At 40.4% G+C, this 20,438-nt stretch overlaps 1 protein-coding gene across 2 annotated transcripts; it reads right to left on the reverse strand.

Moving 5' to 3' along the window:
• Positions 1-33: 33 nt before the first annotated feature.
• LOC148387817 (pituitary adenylate cyclase-activating polypeptide type I receptor-like) lies at positions 34-20,413 on the reverse strand. 2 transcript variants are annotated; one of them, XM_088396160.1, is made up of 19 exons: positions 19,037-20,413; positions 18,816-18,921; positions 15,570-15,707; positions 14,934-15,033; positions 13,852-14,044; positions 11,688-11,835; positions 9,423-9,519; positions 8,368-8,478; positions 8,192-8,292; positions 8,022-8,119; positions 7,542-7,674; positions 6,697-6,850; positions 6,077-6,137; positions 5,877-5,946; positions 5,678-5,769; positions 5,221-5,304; positions 4,096-4,225; positions 3,941-3,982; positions 34-3,588 (listed from the first exon to the last, which is right to left on the reverse strand). In XM_088396160.1, the coding sequence occupies exons 5-19, from the start codon at positions 13,857-13,859 to the stop codon at positions 3,385-3,387; spliced, it is 1,533 nt and encodes a 510-aa protein (XP_088252286.1). In that variant the 5' UTR covers positions 13,860-14,044; positions 14,934-15,033; positions 15,570-15,707; positions 18,816-18,921; positions 19,037-20,413; the 3' UTR covers positions 34-3,384. The 2 variants fall into 2 exon arrangements, with proteins under 2 accessions (XP_088252286.1, XP_088252287.1); XM_088396161.1 differs by lacking the exon at positions 5,221-5,304 and having other exon boundaries at positions 19,037-20,410.
• Between the last annotated feature and the right edge of the window lie 25 nt (positions 20,414-20,438).

Genomic DNA, 20,438 nt, shown 5'->3' on the forward strand with positions numbered 1-20,438 from the left:
ATAAAAACAAATTGCATAAGCAACAACTACCAATGAGCTACAACAATTTTGCACATTTTTATTGAGCATTCAAATTTACACAACAACGATGTGGATGTCGGACGTCACCTTTTTTTTTTTTTTTTTTTAACGACACATTGTTACAGGAATCTGGATGACCAAATATCCTTTTTTTAAATATATAGTATACATTTAATTTTTCTTATGTGTGTCACCACAGACGTGCATACACATTTTACTATCACGCGCTCGCTAACTCGAGCGATCAAAATAGAGTCTCAACACTGTAGGACTCAGTCGAGAGGTAAAAAAACCTGAAAATAAAATTGACAATATTGTATATATGATTGAACACCATGTAGATTCATAGCAGGCATCATAGAAGAGCAGCTGAGCGACAACTGTACATTCAAAAATGCATTGGCAATAAACAAGCTAGTTAAACTCAAGTTAGTCAAACACACAAAAAAAATGTACACACTTTTAATATTCATTGAAAAATGTTCTCAATTGCTTTCTCGCCAAGACCCAAGACAACTCTTACTTTATCTTAGCTTGGCTGAGATTAGCCTAGTTTTATTTATGCTAATTCACCCTATAATTAGCTCAGTAGTTTTCGAGGTGCTTGTAAAAAGTTTTAGTGACAGCTGTTTTCAGGGGAAAGCTAACAAGCCAGAGTACGAGCTTGTCACCTGGCGCTCAAGCAGTTGAAAATTCCCTGAAATATCCAACTGTAGCATTTTGCTCTCTTTTCTTTGACACATACATATAAGCGAAAATAGCCCGTATGCGGTCAGCCGAAGCTGGAGTATTGAAGTTAAATGTCACGTGATCTGAAGCTAAATGCTAAAGAAAAAAAAAGTGCTTCGACTCCTCACGCAGTTCACAGTATGTTTTTGGAAAAGAAAAAACAAAAATATTGGGACCTCACAGAAGGCACAGTAACAAAATCACACTATTAACATGTTTTTTTTTTGTTGTTGTTTTGTTTTCTTGTGTTGAAAATCCTTGTACATAAGGCCCATAGCTTGAAATTTCATTTAGGATCTCCATTTGCTTTGGCAGATGCCATCGCTATTCTTCCTGGAGTTCCACCATTGTCTTTACAGTGCAATACAATAAAAACCAGGACAAATTGGTAATGCTAAAAGTGTAGGCGCTACCCTTGTCCATTTTTACAGAAATGTTGCACGGTTCATAACAAAAACATTGTAAATAGCGAAAATGAGTAAAAGCAGTGGATATGCCCTCCTTTGGCTCATTTTTATTCGAGAAAAATATCATGAAATTAGCCTTTAGCCTTGCTTCGTCAACTACCAAAGTGACACATTTTCTTATTTGAAAATTGAAATACCTGCAATTCAGAGGGTATTTTTCAAATTCCATTTTTACATTTTCACGTTGATGTTCATGAATATTACATGATGGTGGATGAGACAATGTCTTACAATATTTTACCTTCTAATTAATAAATACTTAAATTGAATATAATTAACTATCATTTAAATATTTGAATTGAATAATACTTTTGTATTTAGGTCTATTTTTATTTATAAAAAAAAAATACTCGCAAGGACTTAGCTAGCGTCTAGCTAACAATTCTGAAACCTCGTTTGTGAAAATGAAGATGAATCCGATTGCTCGCAAGCTAAATAAAGTTGAGCTGAGCTGATAATAGCTAACTCGTGTCCTGCATTAGCTATGTCCACTTCTTTGTTGATGTTTCTGTTTTTTTTCTTACCAAATACAAATGTTTAAAAAAAAAAAACATGACTGCCCCGCCTTGGTGATGGGCATTGTTACAGCATACACATATAGTTAACAGCTTTGAGACATGGTCGTTTCCATCTGAGCTGCATTCAGGCTCAGAGTGACAGCTGGTGATAGTGCACGTAAGCAGCAGTATTTTTTTTCCACTCAAAATGAAATACTGTAATGAAAATGAAAAGATGAAAAATGTGCAATGTACAATTCGGACATTTAACCCTAACCCTAACCACTGAAACATTACGTGTCACCTCATCTCAACAAATCCCATGAGACTTTAGCTCATCTAAATATCCATGTATTAATTACAATAATAACTCTACGTGATAAAAACACCATGCCATTACATGTTTGTCAGGCGTCTATAAACAGCAATTTTACTTGATTTAAATTGTATTATACAAGGGTTAAATTGTTGTTGTTGTTTATAACAGGTGAGAAGAAGATTATTTTAAACTGTACAGGCTTGGGCACGGATTAATTCTTTTGACGTTATTTTCTTTCGGGGGTATGTTTTGAAACTAGTGTTGTAATAAAAGAAGTAAGTATAAAATTAAACATGTGTATTTGTTTAAACGTGTGTGTGTAGGAGTTGTAATTGGGCTAAATGAAAATATTTTGTTATTAATATTTGTTAACTGTTAAAAGATAACCGCTGCTTATAATTATGATAATAATAATAAAAATAAAATCATACTAACACGCAGAGTAAAAGCACAACACTGTACATTCAATGGAGGAAAATGGCTTTTTTCAACGTCCTTCTTAAATAAATCAAAAATGAGCGAGGCACGAGGCACTTTTTGTAGACGCACACGACAGTGGGCGAGGGATGTAAGAGGAGCTTGAGATCCTTGTACGACGTGTGTAAAGCTGCAGATTAAGTCAATACAAAATCATGGCACTGCTCTATTGCACTGTAGCTATCGAATAATTCATAGAAAAGTCATTTTGGCACTAAGTCTACTTCAAAAGTATTGTTTTTGAATATGAGATGAGATCTACAGATTTGGGCTCCAGATCCTATTTTTTTTTTTTACATTACATTACAATACTTGTTATGCAAACGCAATAATAAGACAAATCTACTCGTCTACACTCAAAAATATTTACAAAGTCCACAATTATTTTTTTTAAGTATTTTTGAATCTTTTGACATACTCAGTACTTGCGGCTGATTGTAGAAAAGTTGAATTGAACATTTAAACAACAAGTATTTTAGGAATAAGGTTTAGGGTTCAGGTTTGGGGTTTGGCTTAGGGTTGAAGTTTGGGTTTGGGGTTGGGGGAAGCGTCACAAGCAAGACAAAGCTTGTTTCTTTTGGCACTTTGAAGCACATTGATAATCACCGTACAGAAAGCCAAATTTGATCAATTCAATTTGGAATCAATTAAAATGACTTTCAAAATAGTTTTACAAATGGGGGGAGGGGAAAGTAAACATTTCGTATGTCGCCTTTGATTGTTTTGAATTCAATTCCAAGGGCATCATTGAGAGGAAGTGAAAAATGAAAAGTACTCATGAGCCAGGGGGCCACTTTGGTCTCTTCCGCCCGGTGTGGATTCATTCAAGACGGCTGATGGCGGCGGCTGACGGCGAGGTGGCGTGGTCAAACGTTCAGGTAGGCAGGCTGATGTTGGCACTCTCCGCCAGCGGGCTGGACATGCGGATCTGGGAGCTGCTCTTGCTCAGGATGGACAGCTGAGTCCCGCCGTTCACTCCGCTGCTGGCCAGCGACGGGTGCCTCTGCTGCTTCAGGTCCACAGCAAAGTATCGGTTCACCGTCCAGCTGCGCCATTTCCTCTTGATCTCTGACTGCACCTTCAGGGAGAAACTTCACAACGTCATTTTTACATGTACTTTAGGCATCGACTCATCTTTTAGCAATGTCAAATGTCCGTCCGTCTGTTGATTATCCTGTAAAGGGTGCGCCACCAAGACAGCTAGGTGAAGGGTATTGGAGGAAAAATAATGCATTTCATTCTCGAATTTTAGTGGTTTGCCAGAAAAATAAATTGCAAAGTACAGATGTTCGAATATAATAATAGAATAAATAAAATGACAAGACTGACTCTACATCTGCTTGACTAGTGTAATTTAGCAGTTCTGTGATTAGGTGAAATCTGATCTGCATCCTTGAAAGAAAGGATTTAAGGGAGGGAGCACATCTTACCTCCCCGTTGAGGAAGCAGTAGAGGACGGCTACCACAAAGCCCTGAATGGAGGCAAACAGACAGAAAGTTTCGGATCATTCTTTTGTTTCGACATCAATGACAAAATATGCCTAACTTGGTTTGGCTGATGTCATGACGTTCACGGTGCGTTTACCTGGAAGGATCCGAGGCCTAGCTCGAAGACCAGACGCTCCCTCTTACTGACGTCCTCGGGGGAGAAGGCAAAGACGGTGTAGTGAATTCCAAACAGCGGGATGAGCAGGAGAGTGGAACGCGCAAGACGCCTGCGTGACACACACATGCACACACACAAAGGATCAAAACGTTAGAAACGTCTCAGTGCCGCGTCGTGCACTTCTACAATCACGATAATGAACCGAGTTCATTATCGGCATTGCAACGCCTGCGGTGTGGTCACGTTGAAACTGTTGCACAGCGTAACGCAACAAATAACACAGAACATGTATGATGGCAAACACACAAAGGACGATATAGAATGACACACACCCACATTGAAAGCAGTTCTGAGGAAATTTAGAGCGCAAGATAGCGCACAAAAAAAAAAAAAATCAAGAATTTGTAAACGAACTGTCATGAAAAAAATCTCTGAATTAAAAAAAATATCAATGCGTTTAAGAAGACGATTACGAAAAAAATCAGTTATGGAAAAAAAGAATATAAAATTTTAAAAATCCCATTAAAATTTCATGAACTGTAACAAATAAATAAGTAAATAAATATACAATTTAAAGGTCAAACTAGATGTAGCAAAAAATGCATGTTATGAAAATAAATAAATAAATAAATAAATAAATAAATAAATAAATAAACAAACATTGTTTTTAATTGCGCAACAATTTTTACCACCTGCATGACTGTAAAGAATATTCAAAAGTGACTCTTAAACGTTACCCACGACAAATAAAGAGGTTACACTAGTGGAGTATTCATTTGTCTTCGTAAACCTCTGCACTCGTTTTTTTTTTAAATACACAAATCTCGTGAGAGCACATCAGTGTGTTTGTTGTGGTTTGCGCTTTAACTGTGAGGTCAGGATTCGCTTTTTTTTTTTTTTAACCGTTGGGTGAGTCCAAAACGTTGTAGTTGAAGGGTCATTTAAATGCCAAGACATCCCAAGAAGGTAAAAGGCGCACAACGTCAAGGCCAAGACGAGCACCTGAGCGTGTACGAGCCCCTTGGCTTATGTGAAGTACATCATGCAAACACACACTCACACACACAGCCACACACACACACGCACTGACAAACACACACTTACAGTGTGATGGTGGACAACTCTGACATCCTGCACGAATGCTGAACAGCCTGTGAGGGCTCACTGAAGCATTTCTGAGCACAGCTGCTACACAGCACAAAGACAACACAACAACACAACAAAGGCAACATCTTTAAGGGCACGCTCATCGTCTCACTCGTGCACACACACGCGCACACACATGCGCACGTACGCAGATGCAAACGCACACACGCACGCACGCACACGCTATGCATTTATGTATTTGTCTAATGGTTTGCATTTCAAATTTTTAAATCTTCCCCTCGCATCCTCAAAAGTCACTGAAGACTCGAAATTGTGAACGAGGTTACTGGACGCTGTTTGTTGAATATGTTGTGAAATGTCCTATTTTCCAAAATGGCTCAAATATGATTTAGGCAACTATATGCTATTAGGCTAAATTGCATCCCCCTTTGATGGATGAAATGTGGTTACTTACAGGTAAATGCTGGATTCATTGCCCCCGATGTCAGGGGACTGGAGCTTCTGCACCAGGATGATGATGATTCCCACAAAGAGAACAAAATTGATCTGGGGAAAAAAAGACCGAAAAATACAGCAAAGGCCTCGTTACACATGACGTCTTCAGGCCGGCCTGACATTTTTGGAGACAATAACATGAATAGCTTTTTTCATACCATGATGGAGGCCACTACAGGTCCTTTGATCACCCACCAGAGAGCAGTGTGCTCATTTGTATCCCAGCAACTGGAGGAAGAGCAGGAGGAGGAAGAATTCTTTGATTTTACTTGCATATTACAAAAGCCTACACAATGATAACTGACCCCAATTTATGCAGTATGGATGACAAAACGATGGATAAAGAGCTTGGATTTACCCGGTGTCGTGAAAATGGAGCCTCAGCACGGCCCAGACAGTCACACAAATGGTGGGGGTTCCTATTAAATAAGATAATAAAAATTGAACCAAAGAAATGATATATTAATGACTGTGCGGCAACACGCATCATGTTATAAGTTTATTATGAGTATTTTTTTTCTCCTCATACGTTTCATATAATTCATAGGCAGTGTTGTGGCGCCAACTAGTGCCAGAGTTGGTGAGTTACAGTTAGAACAGAAGAGGAAAAAAATGATCAGTTTTGTCAAAATTGAAGGGCGAAATGTTGAGATTTCAAGTAGAGTTATAAAGACTTCTTATCTAAATAAAGCCTATTTTCCCTGATTACAAAAGATATCTTGAAATAAATGTAGCGTGTTATGTATAAATATATAAATCACAAATAATAAAATAGTTTTATATAACAATTACTGTTTTTTGATAAAAATATTCAAAATATTAATCAATATAAGTAATTAAAGTATGCATAAAAAAGCAATATAGAAAATAAAGAGTACTCAAATAAAAAAAAAAAGCAACTGTGTTTAAAATTAGTAAAATACAGTCCAATAAAAATTAATTTAATTTCAATTCAAAGAAAGATATGAAAAGACTTACCCCATCCGACGATGGTGTACCAGTAGAAATATCGTCTCTCGGGAAAGAATGTCTCCACCAGCAGAGTGAAGAGGTAGAGACCTTCAATGAAAAGCCAGAAGTAGTTGGACATGACACAGTAATGGAAGAAAACCATCACCGCTTTGCACGCCACCTGCATGAACACACAAAGGCAACAGGAAAGATGTCAATCAATCGGCTTTCCTTTAAAAAATAAAAATAAAAAAGAATATTCTCAAATGCTGCTATCAGTATTCTAAAAAAATGTACAGCAGATGAGTGTGGTTCATAATGGTGTTTCATTTTCAAATGTATTGCTAATTACAAAAACACATTAAACAACATGTCCTGTATGGCTCAATGATGCTCGACAATGCAATTCATCTTCATTCCCGCCTTGGATGACCCGAGCAGGGTCAAGCCATTGCACCACAGAGGCGATTCTGGTAAGCGGATGCTCACCTCCCGTTGCCACAGTAGCCATTTCGGCTGGCTATGTTAATTGGAGGCTAACAGCAACATGGCCATTCACACTGCATTCATCATGGCTGCATAGAGCGGGCATATTTTTTGCATTTGTTTTGCATTTGTAATCAGAATGATAATTTGATTTTTTTTTAATTAATCAAGATAAAGAATACGTGAGAGGCATTGAATATTTAAAAATTCAGTTTGAGAACAGGAGGTGACAAAAGAATAAATGACTGTCATTTTGAAAATTAAATATTTTTGAACAAACATCTATCTTATTCAATTTAAAAATAATCTCAGAAAAATTCTTTAAAGAAAAAAAAACTCCAAAAAGTACCACTTGAAGTGTCCAATCTGCAGTATGTGTGACTAACCGTGTGCACAAAGCAATGGTCGCTGTCCTCCTGCGCATACAGCACGCCATCTTTGATAAAGACCGAGATGGCTCTTAGCATGAACGACACAAAAAGGTTCATATGGATGAAGTTCCTGGTGCAGTGGAGCTTCCTGAATGGGCAGAGAAATAGCTCATGTTCATCGACACGTAGTGACAGGTCAAACAATTAGAGGAGGGAGCCTCTTCCACAAGATGGCAGAAGCTGCCTCCATCTGTTGCCATATATACAGTACAAGACACTTATAGCATTATCTTCAACTAGACGGGCCCCCATTTATTTATCTATCTATTTATAAACAAAATTATAAATAAATAAACCCTCAGGAATGAACCACATGCTGCTTCACCACATTTAAAGACAAATGATGAATTGGCCAGACAAATTTTTTTCCCCCAGCCTAAAAAAAACAATCCAAATACGTCGGGCATTCATATTTCTTATCATTCTCATGCTCACCTGAATCTACAGAGGATGACCATGGCAGTGGTGAGAGACACCAGGGACGTACTGTAGCCAACCGTGTACAGGGCCTTGACTGATGCATAGTACATGTCCTATGGAAAAAAGAAAAAAAAAGACATCAAGACTTTGACATTATCTCGAGTGCATGTATGTGAGAACATTACCGGTTTCGTAGCGTTGTCGTAGAAGAGGCACACGTCCAGGTAGTGAGGGTACGGTTCCGACCAGCCGTCCTCCGTGCAGTTGCGACTGACCCGCCCCATCTCTACATGGAAAACATCCAGGTGAGAATAAACCCCCTCTTGGGATCTGACATCTCGGGGAGCGTGTTTTGCCTCACCGTCCTCCGGTCCCATCAGGTCATGGAAAAACTCTGGGCAGTTGACCACCACCACCTCGCCCACGTCGGCAGCCTGCCAGCAGGTCAGGTTGTCCCACATCCAAGGGCACGCTGTGGGAGCGAATATATGTGAGGCTCGGCAACGTGACACACACAATGAGGAACAGCTCCCTTGTGATGGAAAAGTCTATTTATTTCCATTCATTATTAAATAACTCCATCATTTTATAGGCTTACAACACCAACGAATGGGTAGTAAATGATGGACTGGAAAAGTTGGCCGACAATGTATCATCTGTTTTCATTGTCTTTCTTCTTCAGCACCTTCCAGGATTTCCTCTCCCCAGATGTTCTCCATCATTCACACTCCAACATTTTCATAGTAATGCAGAGTGCATGCATGCATGTGCGTTGACTTGCATGCATTTCTCACATGACACTCTCATACTCCACTGCGTGGACGTGTGTAAGTGTGTGTTTGCAGACCTTTCTCTTCCCCCTTAATGTGTTTTGCTTGTGTGTGGTGAGCCGGACAGAAAGCCAATTACTTTGAAAGGGCAAATCTGAGTCAAATGAGGCTCACGGAGTTGCCTACGAAGAGCTGTATCAAGAGCCAAAGAGCCGGTGAAGGTGCGACGGCCACGGCGCACTTACTGCAACGCAACTATCAATGTCTTTTAGACAAGCTAGATAAACAACCAGTCACACCGATTCATTTAGAGCTGGGGTGTCAAACTCTGGCATGCGGGCCAAATTTGCCCTGCAGTGTAATTATCATTGGCCCGTGAAGACAAACTTTGTGTCAATACGACAATTGCAAATTGTCTTCACTTTAAAAAAATAGAGACGTTTTTTTTTTTTTTTTAACTATCTTTTGAAAAATTTGAAATTTTTTTTACTAGTCTATGATTTCAGTGTTCAATTAATCTGGATGTTTTTGGAATGTGGGAGGAAACCAAAGAATAAATATAATACATGGAAATAAGATCACATATTCTGTTAGTTGTTGTCATATCATATGGCAATAGCGTGCAGGTATTTGTGACTTATCTCACCCATGTCCAGGTCATCGTTGGGGTCGTGCATTTCCATCCTCTCCATGCATTTGTCATGCTCTCGCTGAATGATGCAGTGCTCCGATTCTGACGCCACCTGAACAAAATGAGATCATGTTGTATTGTCGGTATGGGCTGAAGGCAAACTGGAGCGACCATTCAGTTGTTTGCTGCTGGCAGAAAAAGAGTCACCTTGGCGATACTGCTATGTTTTGGGTTGCCAATAACAATGCTAACGTACAGTATAATGAAGTGATTTTCTCTTGTTCTGCTTCTTTCACAAATATGACTTTACATATATATTACGCTCACATTTGATTTATTATTTTCAGACGAATACAAAATACCAAATGATTGCTTAAAAAGTGTAGCTCAAGCACAAACGGTGAATGACAATATCCCAGAGGAACACTTGAAACGACGGTGTACAAAACAAACCACAAGGTTACATTAAAATATACAACTGGAATTTAACTGGCTATAATACAAAGTGAGCGTATGAAAATAGACATCCAGAAAAGGACCTAATGATTGCACCAGATTCCATACCAGTGATGCACCGTCATTAGGAGAAAACCAAGATTTTACGGCTCATTTCAACGGATCATCACACAGAAAAAAAATAGTTTGCTTTCCACTCCAACCTGCCAAACACAACACAAAGCAAAGAGACTCATGATGTCTCTTTTACTTCTCCAACAGGCTCTCTCACACACACGCACGCGCGCATACACGTACGTCTTTTTGGCTGACTCATCACTATTTGATATGACTTGACCTCAGGCACCTCCCTGGCTTGGAGAGAATGTAAATGACTTAGTCTGAGCACAGTTGTGCCTCTCTCGTTTTGTGTTTAATGATTTTGCTTATCGATGCGCTGTTTTCATAATCAGACCGACACAGGCTTTGCCTTCAAGGGAGTAGAACGATTGTTGCTAGGCAGCAGCACAGCAGTCTTCCAGTATTTTTTTTTATATTTATACATACATACATATATATGTGTATATATATATATATATATGTATGTGTGTATATATATATATATATACATGTATATATATACATATATACATATATATATATATATATATATAGATAGATAGATATTGATATACAAATTCATATTACACACACAACAAGAAGGTGTGCTGCAGGGCAACATAAGTACAATATTTTTTCTTAAGTTAGTCATCTCCCAAAACAGATATCCAGTCTTATAGTTGTGTTTTCAAGGGCCAGTTAACATCGGGCCGGCACTCGAGCAGCCCCAGACGCAGCACGGGTAATAAAAGCGGCATTTGAGGCGGCAGTCCACTGGCCCCTCACCTCGGCCACCGCTGACCCGGTAGCGACAGCGGCGCCGTTTGACACACACTAAGTACATGACAACGGGAGGTCAAGGTTAGCCGGAGAGCGCGGTGGATGCTGTGTGTAAAGATGTCAGCTGGAGGGACACTTCACCTTTGTTGCTTGTGGGGTGTGTGGTGGCGGGGTGCCACTGTGAATTAATTACATACAGTTGGGAAAACACAGGTAAAAAAAAAAAAAAAAGAGAATACACTGGAGACAAAAATTCCACCCACACTATCCTCTCAATAAAACTGGACCCATCTCCCTTACCATTGACTCCTTAAGCATCACTCCCTCCTCTCCGGCATGCAACTTCTGCGTTATTTTTGTCAAGACCTCCTACTTCCAGCACAGAATCCGACACGGCCTCTCTCTCTCTCTCTCCCTGCCGCTGAATCCCTCATCCATGCCTTCATCTCATCACGGCTTGACTATTGCAACTCCTTTCTCACTGGCATCACTTCTCACTCACTCCATAGACTTCAACTAGTCCACAACTCTGCTGCCCCCCTCCTTACCCACATCCAGTCCTGTGAACACATCACTCCCATTCTCCACTCTCTTCACTGGCTCCCCATCAAACAGCGCATCATCTTCGAGATTCACCTTCTCACCTTCAAAGCCCTTCACCACCTGGCTCCCCCTTACCTATCCGACTTCCTTATCCCCCCCCTGTAAGTCTTCATCTTTGTTTCCTTGTAAGCGTCTTTGGGTTTTTGAAAAGCGCTATACAAATTGAATATATTATTATTATTAGTACCATTTAATAAAATAATATGAACATGCATGCTCAGTCTTTAACTCTTACTTAAGTTACCAAAATGGTTCTCACTATCTGGGATGACCTCTGTTTTAAGGCAACAAACAATGATGTACACACACACACTGTAAACGTTTCAGAGTGACAATACTCACCAAAGGCAGAAGGATGATCACAGTCAGGACCAAGTCTCTCATTTTCTCCATTGAAGGGCTTCTTCTGACTATGTGTGTGTGTGTGTGTGTGTGTGTGTTAGCTACGATGTACCACCCCCTCTCGTAGCACAGTTCAGCATCAAGGGCCCTGCAATAACAGCACATCAGAGAGGACGTGAGAACTAATAGTCGCTTGTCTGAAATGATTGCATGCATCCCCGAATTAGACAATAACACTTGAGATAGTATTGAGAATATGAGTATAATTGTAACTCATCGATGAATAAAATGTGTGGTCGTTATTACCATGCAGTATGGTCTTATAAGCGACAATGCTACAAACATGAATTGCCAAATAATATGGTGTATTACTTTAATGATTAGAACACCAGAGCTGTTTTTCATGAGATCTGCAACATCCCTCGACTGTGACAATATGGTTTAAATATCAAATGAAATACTAAATTATTGGATTCTGTAACAGTGAAACACCCTAAAAATGTTTAATAGTTACATTCCGTAGGTAACAAATCACATTAATTAAGAAGTAGTCACTTTTTTTATAGGATTGTTTTTAAAAGCGTGTTAAAAATCTGTTCTTCTGAAAAATGGTGTTTATTACATGAAACAAATTATGAAATGGTATGTACGGTAAATTTGTATGAATAAAGACAACGGCGCTCAAAAGCAGCAACCATTTGTAATTGTTCTATAACATTTATTATTTCATTGGATGGCAGTTGCCATGGAAACTGTACTTCGCATCATCGCTGTCTTGCATTTTTTAAGAAAACAAGATTCCACAAGATCTCACGTAGCTTTTGCCCTTGAACACATTTTATACAAACACTTTGAGCAGATATGAATTGTGTTTATTTTAAAACCACAATCTTTAAAAAGAGAATAGTGTAAAAATCATCTTTACCCAAAAGACATCTTAGATGAAAAAAACACCCGCTCAGAATAAATGCACAATCATTTGAAAAATCCTAAAATTTGGAAGACTTGCAATGGAAACAATTACAACATCGACATAAAATGAAGCACCACCCCCACCCCGCTTGACTTACTCATTCACACAGCTTCCAAAACAGCAATGAATCCCTGCAAGCACACACACACACACAAAAACACACACTTCCCAGTACCAATTTAGTCATACAGCATGTACCAGCACACAGTAATGGGGGCAAATGGGCTTATCTGGACATTGTTCTTGTACCAGTCAAAATGTCCCCAGAGGAACTAATTAGACATTGTGCCACATTTTAAAAAACACAGTAACAATCACACGCATGCACCGACGCACACGTCGGCTCACAAACAAACACACACGTGCGCTCACGCACACACCTCCTCTCCCCGCACTCATCCACGCACAGGCAAATTCCACCTCATGTTCCTTCGCCTCTCGTGGCCAATCCAATTAGCCGCCGAGCATCTCTCTCGCTCGCATGTTTTACCGAGTCGTAACTCACAAGGATCAAGGAGAGGGTGGCACAAACACAAAGGCACCAAAGAAGAAGCGGAAAAAAAAGATGAGGATGATAAAGAAGAGGAGGAGGAGGAGGGTGACATGCTGCAAAGAAATGAGGAAGCCAACATGGCAGATTGAAGCATGTCGGAAGAGGAGAACGTGTCACGTGACATCACAAATAAGGGTGGGCATGTGACTCATACATTTTAAATCCAAATTGCGGGGGAACACAAGAGGTGTGTGTGTGTGTGTGTGTGGTTGTGTATCTATTGATTGACACAAAGTCAGAGTATAATACAGACCATCTGAGGGAGCGCATTGCTCAATTGTCAATACACAGACATTGGACTCAAAGCCCCATTCTATTGGCTGCTGTCTCAAATGAAGCTGAGCAAATTTCATTTCCTTATGAATGTGTTAATCCTGCAGCGAGTAGTCAAGTGCATCCACTTAATATGCATGTGTCATCAATGCGAGCCCCTTGTTACCCCCACCCGCACACACACAGTGCATCTATCCTTAGCTGCACATTGAGTACCACTCAAAAAGCTCATGGAAGTCCTTCAGTGTTGTGTTGCGCCGTGCCCCCCCGCCTCACAAAAAGAAAAACACACACACCCTCTGCAGACAAGGCACGTAAAGGCGCGTTAATGCTTGGGGTGGGCAGGGAGTGTAAGAGGAACTTACCGATGCATAGGAAGCCATGCTTGCTTTCTCTAGTCCTCTTCCTTTGCCTCCCAGAAATATGCACAAGTGAGGGTCCTGTTGGTCTGTCGGTCCGTCCTTTCTTCGAATGCTGCTGCCTCACGACGTGTCTGCTGCTGCTGCCTCACGACGTGTCTGCTGCTGCTGCCTCACGACGTGTCTGCTGCTGCTGCCGCTGTGAGGAAGAAGAGGAGGATGAAGAGGAGGAAGAAGGGGGTGGAGAAGGGGGGGTGTCAGTTCCTTTGGGATTTGCACCTCGTCACAAAAATGAGAGGCGGGCGGCACAGTGAAATGAGTGGGGGAGTAAATAGCTGACTATAAAAAAAAAAAGGAAAAAGAAAACAAAACAATAATGGCAGATTAACAATAGCAAGAATAATGATCATGGCTTTTTACTCAAAAAGCAACTTTACCAATAGCTTAGAAATTACTTTTAACAACAAAGTGCTATGCATTTTACATTCCACAAATGTAAAATAATGAATACACACGTTTATGACATTTATAATAACATCTTTAGTTCATAAACATTTTTAGAATAATATTTATTATACAATTGTAAACTATTTTGCAACAAAAGGTACTATATTTACAATACCACCGCTATAACAAATAATAAATACACTTGAAACAATAACAGCACAATAATAAACAACAATAAATATGTTATTGTTAATATTATTAGTAGTTGTTGTAGAAGTACCCATTTTACTAAGTAAATAATAAAAGCACCCTTAAATGTATTCCTCATTACTTTACAAATTGATTTTAACTCCCTACATACCATTGTTACAGTCCACAAATGTAAAATAACTGCTATTACAAACTGGTAAATAATTATTATCATGCAGTTATTAAACACTTTTATGATTCTTATTTTTACATAAATCCATGCTATATTTGGCAGATTGTAAATACTATACATAATTACCACTATAATAATAATAATTTGTTCAATTTGTATGTTACAGAAAAACACAATTGATGTACAAGACACACGCACACGCGCTAAAAAGAGAAACCATTCATAAAGTGTGTGTGTGTGTTTTGTGCGCCAAGCTAACCTTTTCCAGATGCAGGTTGGCCTCCCTGCTGGGCGTAATTCACGAGGCTGCCGAGTGGGTGCGTGACTCACTTCGCGCTGGCTTTCAACCGCCTGTTCATCTTCAGGTGCACGCGCACACACAGAACACATACAAAAAAAAAATAATCATAAAAATAAATGGTGTGATCTGCAGCATTGTTGCTATACCACTTTCAGCACCACGGACAGCGACCCAGGCCAGAAACTATGCTATCTCAAATAAAACGTCAAATGGAAAAACTGAGCGGTGGCATGAATTGGGTTAATCTGCATCGCTAATCATCCATTTCAATACTCTTTAACTGTGAACATACAAAAATGACAGGAAATTCCCTTTTATGTTCCCATGGCACAAAGCAAGGTCCATAACGTTTACCTGAAATCGTGACAGTACGGAAAGTCACAGAAAGTACCTCTGGGACAACAGGCTTTTCAAATTGTACCAAGCCGGGGGAAAAAAATAAATAAAAAAATGAGTCAACTAAAAACAAGGAGCTATGAAAAAAGATTGGCGTGATGGGATGACGCAAAGAGCCTTTCATTTACAGGAAGGCTTTACTCGACTTGCCTCAAGGACATGGATGCAAATAGAAGGGGAGGCCAGTCACTCACTCACCCAGTGGCTAATGGTAGGTCTGTTTAGGCTGGTAATAGCAGCATCAGCCTTGTTGCCATGGAGAAAGTGCCAGCAGCAGCGTTCGCCTGCGGAGTCTTCCAATACTACTTTGACATCATGTTGCGCTGCGTTTCTCTGCTTGATGGCATTAATGCCGGGTGCCGGACGGACAAATGGACAGAAGACGCAGATAGGGAGTCGAGCAGCCAGACATGCAAACAAAGAGGGGAAGAAAGACAAGTTGAATAGGAAACATCGAGGCTGACTGAGAGATGAGCAAGCCAGCAGAAAATGATGAGAGACAGACTCGCAAGAAATTGAGTTTGACTGAAAGACAAGCAGACAGGCATTCGACTTGAGACACAGGCACAGTGACAGCTCGACAGAAAACTGGACAGACATCCACAAAAACTCTGCAAGACAGACAGTGTCCATGAAGGACATTCCAGAAGGGGAAGCACTGCGAATCCCTGCTGGGTGCAAATTGCACCGAGTCCACAAAAGTGTGACTCACTTGTTATTTTTTTTATTCATTTATTCATGTGTTTGTGTCTTTTTCATTTTAATGTCTGAGCTTTACTGTTGCTGTTCATGTGATATGAGGATCACTTCTTTCTATTAGAATTTATATTTTTTTCTATATGTATATATACTATACACTGTAGCAAATTCAATTGGTGGGTATTGATGAAAATACAATTTGGCGCTGCTCCTAATCCTGCTTTTGTCTGTCTCCCTTTGGCACCATCCTTTGGACAGCCCTGTTCTTAGCGATGTCTGCGTTCTACTCTTCTTCGAATTTTCCAGCTTCTGCTCATGTAAATAAGCGGAACATTTTGTCAGCAGTCGGGAGTTGTTTGCTTCACGTAGCTTCCGTATTGATAAAATATGATGTGTGCTCCAGAGCATCTCAACTCAATGAGGCTCTCCACGAGTCCACTCAGCCCTCCCCATTTCCAGCAGCCGGACAATGCGAGAGAAAGGCACCCCGCGGTCTTGTGCTAACAACCCGCTCATCCGCAAGGCCTCCAAGCGCAATGGGTAGCAGGGGGTATGGGGGACTCCTGTGAGGGACCAGTTCCCTCTTCAACTTCCACTTGTCTTCCAATGAGAACCTCATGTTGAGAGGAAGAACTTTTTTTATATATATGTATATTTAGGAGCTAAAAGTTGTAATCTGACAAGAAATACAGTAAGAGTTAAAAGACCACAAAATAGGAAATGACTATCATTTTTTTAGTGGTAGAGATTTCAGAGGAAAAAAAGCACAGAATTCCTTCTAAAAATCCTTGGAGGATGCCGATCCCTTGCACAGACTGAAACGAGTCCTGCTGATGTCATCAAACATTTGACTGAACATTAGGGAGGTAATTTAAGCAAGAAATATCCGCCATCATGCACAGTAATCGGAGCATAGTAAGACACCGGCGGCACTTCCTGCCACACGCAAGGCAGGAGGGCATGTTTTCGAACAGAGACAGATGGTGAAATCAACAAAAGGAGGGAGAAATGGAGATATTTTTACAATATGGCGCCTTCTGTCTTGCTCCTAAAAAATGTGACGTGATGACGAATGTCAAGCTGTTTAAAGCGGGAACCGTTAGAGACAAAATGAACCCAACACCGTACACGCGCAAAATACCAAATTGACCGTGCAGGCTATTCAGGCCTGAAATAAGTGTGTTTGAACTAGTGGGGGCACATACAACATATTATTGGAAAGAATATATTAAATTCGAATTAAAAGCATTATCGAGAAACAGTTAACACCCATCACATAAAGTCAATAGCACGTCACCCACAAAATGAGTCTATTTAAGATGAAAACATGTATAGTAATTCTGAGTATGCGCGAGTTGCATATGTCATGACAAGTATCTTTAATGAAGCTCCCCAGTGGAGCAGACAGTGACTCAGTCAGCCTTTAAGAGGCTGATGATTGGCTTCGCTGCGCGAGGCCACCGCCGCCACTTTGTGATGTAATTGCAGGTTGTCAGAGAAACAGAAATGTTCTGTAATGGATGACACACGTCATCATCACGCCCCGTGGACGGGGGGGGGGGGGGGGTACTGACGAACAGCCGGCGACCATCTTCGGGCATTATGGGCAATGGGAAGTGGAATCGACAAGTGTATTCTCGGGTATTAAATAGTACTAGATTTGGAATTTAAGACATTGTAACGATTCAGAGGCCCTAACTGCCCAGATGATGTCATGCAAAGTCGAATGCAGTCACGAGGAAGTGTGACTTCGAGGTGCCAACAGACTTACTGAAAATAAAATGGGGGGGTGAATACCAGTGCCAGATGAAATATTGAACGATTCCACTGAATGTTTGAAAAGCACTCAAAAGATGCAAGAAGGGTCCCAATGGAAAACAAAGATGTGTTTTTTTATCATAATCAAAATACCACTGGTGAAAGGAGTAATTATAGAAAAAATATTTGATAAAATTTAATGATATAATTTAAACATTTTTTGGAAATGTTACATTTCTTAATTTTATTCAAATGCAAACACTTGTGCTTTTAATATTTTTATTTATTTAATTTGAGTTTGTTTTACTTACATAAAAATCTCATTCTGTTTTTATTTTCATGTCATGTTGGTTTTGGTTCGCAATCAGCTTTCTGTGCCCACCAGCCAGTATTGGGTAAAAATGCTTTTGATAGAGGCGGCGAGCGTGAAGAGTCAAAGGGTGAACTTTTTAATCATAAAAGTTATAATAGTGCCAAAAGAGTTCCAGATGTTGTTTTTGAACTGTGCAGTCTACCTAACCTCGTAGCCAGAATAGCACGGCAGCCGCAATTCTGTCATCCCAGGGGCAAACAATAGAGCCTGTAAATGCGCCCGCAGCGTGACAATCAAACGTCATAGCTATGTGGCTCACTCAAGCCACACTCAATCATAACTCCACATCACCAGGTCGCCATGGCAACATGGAGTCAGAGCAGCAAAAGGCAAGACATCTATGTGAAAGAGGCGACGTTACCGTTGATGTTTCCGACAAGGATTAAGGGACAAGCCATGGAATCTTGGCACGCGGCTTCGGGATTATCACTGAGTGTCCGGCAGTTATCTTATTTGCAAGGGTAAATAAACGCAAGTTCAGCACATTTCACTTGTTATTTTGAGTCTGGAATTTGTCACCGATGACTTGTGCACTTTACCTCACTAAAGCTCCATCCTGTCTTGTCTTAACCATTTGCTGAGGAACCCTAACACACACACACACACACACACACCTCGGTCTCTTTGCCTTGCTTGTCAGTCCAGCTGGTGGTTTACATGTAGCCCTGTCAAATGCAGAGTTCCTGGCTGCGGAGGCGGGAGCAAGGAGGACAAAAGATCCTGAATTAAAGATCAACATGGGGGGGTGGGGGTTAGTCACAAACTCATTTTGCAGTATAGTCGAATACTAACATGAATATAAAGTGAAAAAGAGTAAGAACAGGAAGTTACAAACCTGTCAGTGTACCAGATTTTGACAAACGAGTTGTTTGTACAGTGCTCCTCAAAAGAAGTGGACCGGCAAGGTCAATGCTTGGACAACGTATGAATCCGTTTATCGCCCAGAACACACAATCTTATCTGTAAAGCATGATGGAGGTTATTCTGGAGGAATTCTGAATTGTTGTTGAAAAACAATGGAATTATTCTTGTCGTTCTAATACTTTTGGAATGGAATGTATCTTACCTGTATTAAACCTCCACACAGAAAGATGTGGACACTATTTCCGAAAGCTTCCGCATTGAAAATGTCAGAATCTGTCTTGCTGCAACTCCCCTTAGAATACAACGAAAAGTAATTGTATGTGTTTGCGTTCCCCCCCTTGAGGTCGGCGCCGCTCCATCCCGGCGGTTCGGGCTGGGAGCGTTTCCCGTCGCAATTAGCGAGGTTAATATCCCGGGCAGCATCTCTAAATGAAATCTGTGACTGCATGACTATGCTGGCTGAGCGATGCACCTGTTCACCGTAATTAGCCGTAATAAGCTGCCATAGTCAAGGTTAAATCGCTTTAAAGGCACAACCCGCCACTTTGCTGCTAATGCTTCTGATTGGTGACACGGAGCAAGGACTGGGGTGACTGGCTAATTTTTTCGTGCAACGAATCAGTGATCAGTGATGCAGTTGACAGTTTGTGCCGGCTGGGAGGCCTCAAAAGTGGAAATCTGTTGGGACTGCAGTAGGTTTTTGCACAAAACCTAGCAAAGATTAGTGACGCGAGCGTATGTGCTTTCAAACAGCAAAACGGGATTGCTAAATCAGACAATTCATGTTTTCTATGCCACATATTCTGACGATTACACTCCTTTCATAGAGAGATCCTGCAAAATATCTGAAATATACACTCCAGGATTTCACGCAAAACCCAGTAAGGCTGAATATTGCTGCAAATGTAGGCATGAAACACATCATTGATAATGCCAATAAAACATGTTGAATTTATTGTCATACAAGAGACTTAAAGGTATTGAAATAAATTACCTCTGCCTTTTACACAGAACCCAGCAAAAGGATACTGACACAACTGTGTGGGCTTGTACAGAGTAACACAGCATCCCTATGTTAGACAGTTGTAAAGTGGCTGTATTAGAGGCATAAATGGAAGTTCCTGAAATGACTCAGTTTTACCTTTTACAAAAAACACAGGGCATAAGGAAGGAATATGTTGGGGGGAGAGACTTTCTGCACTAATTGAAGTCAAGGAGATGCCGGAGTGGCAAGTAAGTTGCCATGGAAACTCATGCTGGAAAAATGTAGATGAGAGAAAGCCTTCACGAGGGAAGCGGGTCAAGAGGGTTAGCTTTAAAAGCAGTCAATCTAGTCAATCAATTGAGGTTACATGTCAGTTATAACATAACTA

Source organism: Syngnathus floridae, chromosome 14 (genome assembly GCF_059516105.1).
Source record: "Syngnathus floridae isolate MCC-2025c chromosome 14, RoL_Sflo_1.0, whole genome shotgun sequence".
Classification (NCBI taxonomy): Eukaryota; Metazoa; Chordata; class Actinopteri; order Syngnathiformes; family Syngnathidae; genus Syngnathus; species Syngnathus floridae.